Genomic DNA, 4560 nt, shown 5'->3' with positions numbered 1-4560 from the left:
GAAGGGGTGGAGGTTAGACCACTCCAGTGAGATTAGAGGATGGCTGATAACAGGATAGTGGAGGTTAACTCCCGGGAGGATGTCAGAGGACCCTCCGCTGCAGGAGGACACGAATCAGCCCCTAGAGTAGGAGCACAAGATAGCCCACTGCAGGGAGGGTGGAGGTTAGCCCAGTGAGAGAAGTGGAGGTCCCTTTCAGCAGAGTCAGCTCAGGATGGACCCACAGCCAGGATGTGGCACGAACCTTAGCCCTACAGCAGCAAGGAACAGTGATCTGCCGACAATGTGACTGACCCTGGAACGAGTTTCTCTTCAGAGCCCCCAGTAAGAGGCCAGCAGCAATGCTTGGATTCCAGCCTGCGAGTCCCACAGGAGAGAAACCGGCCAGGGCCAGCGAGCCTCTGACCTGTAGACTCCCAGCTCATCAAGTGTGTCTTTGGAAGATGCTACTTTTAGCGTTGTTATGGCAGCAACGCAAAGGAAATACACACCAACACACACACAGTCCCACGTCATGGGTGTCTTTTCCTCATTGTTTATTTCAACAAGGGTTATAAAAAGTAGAAAAATAAACATTTGCCTGGAGGTGAGTTGGGTTTATACCCACAAATACATAAATAGCGATTGGGTGGCAATAAATTAAGACAAGCGGTTAATTTATAAATAAAATCTCAGATTGGATGACTGGTGGGAGAGTCAAACACACAGGTCCCCGCTGGCGACACATTTCAGGTCCCGCGTGAGGAGGCGGAAGAGGTTGAAGGTGACAGAGGCCTCGAGGCAGCCAGGGGACTCCTGTAGGGAGAAGAGGATGGGTCAGGGGCTGTCCAGGGTCTGGGCTCCTAGTGGCTCCCCAGACCCCAGTCCCTTTCTTCCCGGCTCACTCACCTTTTTTGGGGCCTCCTGGAGCCGGTGCAGCCAGTGGTGGAGGCGGCCCCGGGACCTGGGCCCTGCCGTCGGCTGAGGCTGGATCTGTGGGCAGAGGAGGGCGGTGTGTGAGGCGGGGCCTGGGCCACCACAGGGGAAGGACGCTGCTCAGAGCCCACAGACCCCGGTGCCTGGGCCCCGAGGACTCACACAGGCCCGGAGCTGGGAGAGGATGTGGTGCAGGGTGTGAAGGGGCTGGTCCAAGACATCCACCAGGACCGAGTCAGCGTCAGTGGCGGCCTCCAGAACCTTCAGCGTCAGGGCCAGCTCAGCCTCCAAAGCCACAGGGCGCTCCCTCACCTGAGGAGCGGTGAGAAAGAACAGGTGAGGGGGCAGGTGAGGGGAACAGGTGGGGGGAGGGGGATAGAGAGGAACAAGTGAAGGTGATAGGCACAGGGGAGAGGACACAGCCAGTGTGGTCAGGTGGGAGCAGAGGGAAGGGGGAGCAGGTGTGGGGAGAGGAGCAAGAGACAAGGGAGAAGGAGAAGGTGAAGGGGCCACTACCGAGCCAGGTGAGTGGGGTCGGGAGGGCAGGCGTGGGCCTGACTCCCCCTCTCACCTGCAGCTGCCTCAGGTCCCAGGTCCTGGGGAAGAGGCGGGAGCGGCACTTGCTGTCCTTCAGCAGAAGCGACTCTTCCTAGACAGCAAAGGCACAGGTTAGCCCCAGCAGGAGGGTTGGAGGTCAGACCACTCTGATGGGATTGGAGGATGGCTGACAACAGGATAGGGGAGGTTAACTGCTGGGACGATGGTAGAGGACCCTCTTCTACAGGAAAACATGAGTCAGTCCCTGTAGTAGGAGCATGAGAGAGAGCCCACTGCAGGGAGGGTGGAGGCTAGCCCAGTGAAGGAAGCTGGGACTAGGAAAGCATGGTGACCCTTGGAGTGGGGGTGGAGGCTAGCCCATGGCAGGAGGGCAGGGGGAGACTCACTAAGGCATCTTTGGCCCTCTTAAAGGCCTGCAGCTCCTGTGGAGACAGGGACTTGAACTGGGCTATGTGGCAGCCCCTTGCATCCGGGAGAGCCCCGCGGAGCCTGGCGACAGGAACTGCTCCAGTCATGGTCAGCACTGCGGCCATCAGCACCAGCACTGGCATGCAGCCCCTGGTTATGTCTGTGTCACAGAGAGAAAGGGAGCTGAGGGGATGGAGAGGCTGCCCCCTGAGGGCAGGGGCTGCAGGAGCTGAGCACGGACGGAGATGTGGGACTCACCTAGTTTCATTCCTGATCTCTGGTCTTTGTCAGCAGAAGAAACACTCTGAGGCTGTCACCCGGGGTCCGTTTGGGTCTTGTTTGGAGTCTCTGTTCTTTTCCGTCCCCTCTTCTGGATCTCAGACTGTGTCCTGGCCTCGACTCTTTCTGTCAGTTTTGAGCTCTGTCTGAGATGTAACTCCTGCCTGAGCTCCATGGGGCGGCTTTTATCCCTGACAGAAGGGCAGTCCCAGCTGATGTGGGAAAAGTGAAAACACCACCTCAGGTAAGACACCGGCCACCAGGGGAGCCTCAGGCTGGGAAAGCCCAGAGCAGGGCAGGGCCAGTGAGCCAGGTGAGCAGCTGGAGGGAAAGAGAAACTGATGGAGACTCAGGGATGACCTACAGGAAGGTGTGTTCCCAAGAGGATTCCACCTGCTCTGCTTTTGTTGTTGTTGTTGTAGTTTAAGATAGGGTCTCACTCTGTCACTGGAGTGCAATGGCGTGATCATAGCTCACTGCAGCCTCAAACTCCTGGGCTCAAGCAATCCTCCTCATCCAGCCTATTAAAGTGCTGAGATTACAGGCCTGAGCCACCGCTCCTGGTCAATATATATACATACATATTTTTTGAGACAGGGTCACGTTCGGTCACCCAGGCTAGAGTCCACTGGTGCAATCTAGGCTCACTGCAACCTCCACCTCCTTGGTTCAAGCAATTCTCTTGCCTCAGTCTCCCAAGTAGCTGGGATTACAGGCACGTGCCACCATTCCGAGCTAATTTTATATTTTTAGTAGAGATGGCAGCTCACCAACTGGCCAGGCTAGTCTCGAACTCTTGACATCAAGTGATCTGTCTCGGCCTCCCAAATTGCTGGGGCTGCAGGCATGAGCCACTGTGCCCAGTGGCCTTTCTTTCTTTTTTGAGATGGAGTCTTGCTCTGTCGCCCAGGCTGGAGTACAATGGCACCATCTCGGCTCACTGCAACTTCTACCTCCTGGGTTCAAGAGATTCTCCTGCCTCAGCCTCCTGAGTAGCTGGCATTACAAGCGTGTGCCACCTTGCCCAGCTAATTTCTTCATTTTTAGTAGAGACAAGGTTTCACCATGCTGGCCAGGCTGGTCTCGAACTCCTGACCTCATGATCCACCTTCTTTGGCCTCCCAAAGTGCTGGAATTACAGGCATGAGCTACCGAGCCCGGCCAAGGCCAATATTTCTTAATTGCCCAGGCAAGGAAGGACTCAGGAATATGAGGCGCTGCTCAAGAATTGAGGTGTGATGAAGGACTTGAAGGACACCACATGGGTGCTGTTTTTCTTAGGGACGTTCAGGCAGTGGTCAAGAGCATGGGTCTTGGAGCTGAAGGGTCGGGGGTTCAAACCTAGTTCTGACCCTCACTAGCCGTGTGACCTTGGCAAGGAGGGGTGCTTTCAGCAACACAGAGTGCTAATGCACAGATTTGGAGAAAAAACAACCAACTGCTTGTATATTTATATGAGTGATTATTTAATGGAATCCACTCATTAAGGCCATACCAGGACTTCAGCTGGAGAGTTTAAAACGTGATCTCAATGTACACTACTCCTCCACAAGGCAAGTATACTAACCCATCCTACAGGTGAGGAAATACAGGCTCAGAAAAGTAATTTGCCCTGAATTACACTGTAATTAACTGGCAGGGTCAGAACTGAAACTCAGGCCACCTGAGTCCCTGGCTCAGCCTCTTTTTTTTTGCAGTAAGGCGCACCTCACAATCATCACACGGAAAACAACCAATGCAATCAAAACGCTCTTTAATAATTGGCAATAAATTTAAACCAGGAGACAAGAAAAGCAAATACACAGGAATTTCACAAATACAAACAACACACGTTAGGGAATCCAAAGAACCACAGCCAGTTAAGGACTCTTGGGCCTTTCACTACCAAATCCCTCATGGATTGGTGTCCCTTAGATGCCTGATTCAACGGTCACGGATTCACAGCATCTCAAAGCTGGCTGTGGGGCTACAAATCCGGGGTTAGGACCTGGTGTTGGGGGTGTCCTGGTAACCACACAAGGAGGAACTGGTCCCTGTTGCTTGGGGGTCAGCGACGGTTTCCAGAGCTCAAGTCTCTTTCAGTCCCAGCAATCCTTGGAGGGCCGTACAATATACCCCGAGGAAATATCGCTGCTTCCTGGAGAACTGCACTCTTTTGACCCTGTAGAAGGACCCACTCATCTTGTATCTGAGACAGTGGACCCAAGTCAGGCCCAAAGCCGCAAAGAAGTTCTCGTGCCTCAGCACCCATTGGCTGAGAGCCTTGTCTGGTCACTCCAATGGGCGACAGGAGCCGCTTTCGGCAGCCAATGGCGTGGAGGTTTAGGTGTTGCCGGAGGGGGCGGGGTCAGAGGCAAGTCCCCCAGCTCGCAGCCTGCCTGAGCTCCCACGTGAGCAAGC

At 54.6% G+C, this 4560-nt stretch overlaps 1 protein-coding gene across 1 annotated transcript; it reads right to left on the bottom strand.

Annotated features, from left to right (window-relative positions):
• Positions 1-617: 617 nt before the first annotated feature.
• Positions 618-4413, bottom strand: LOC105534601 (interferon lambda-3). Its single transcript, XM_011973358.1, has 7 exons — positions 4148-4413; positions 2140-2302; positions 1860-2041; positions 1487-1564; positions 1078-1227; positions 889-972; positions 618-795 (listed from the first exon to the last, which is right to left on the bottom strand). Exons 2-7 carry the CDS (start codon positions 2147-2149, stop codon positions 697-699), a joined length of 603 nt encoding a protein of 200 aa, XP_011828748.1. The 5' UTR covers positions 2150-2302; positions 4148-4413; the 3' UTR covers positions 618-696.
• Between the last annotated feature and the right edge of the window lie 147 nt (positions 4414-4560).

Source organism: Mandrillus leucophaeus, unplaced genomic scaffold (assembly GCF_000951045.1).
Source record: "Mandrillus leucophaeus isolate KB7577 unplaced genomic scaffold, Mleu.le_1.0 Scaffold137, whole genome shotgun sequence".
In the NCBI taxonomy this organism is placed as follows: Eukaryota; Metazoa; Chordata; class Mammalia; order Primates; family Cercopithecidae; genus Mandrillus; species Mandrillus leucophaeus.
The sequence above is the reverse complement of the archived record's forward strand: the minus strand, read 5'-3'. Positions and strand labels throughout refer to the sequence as shown.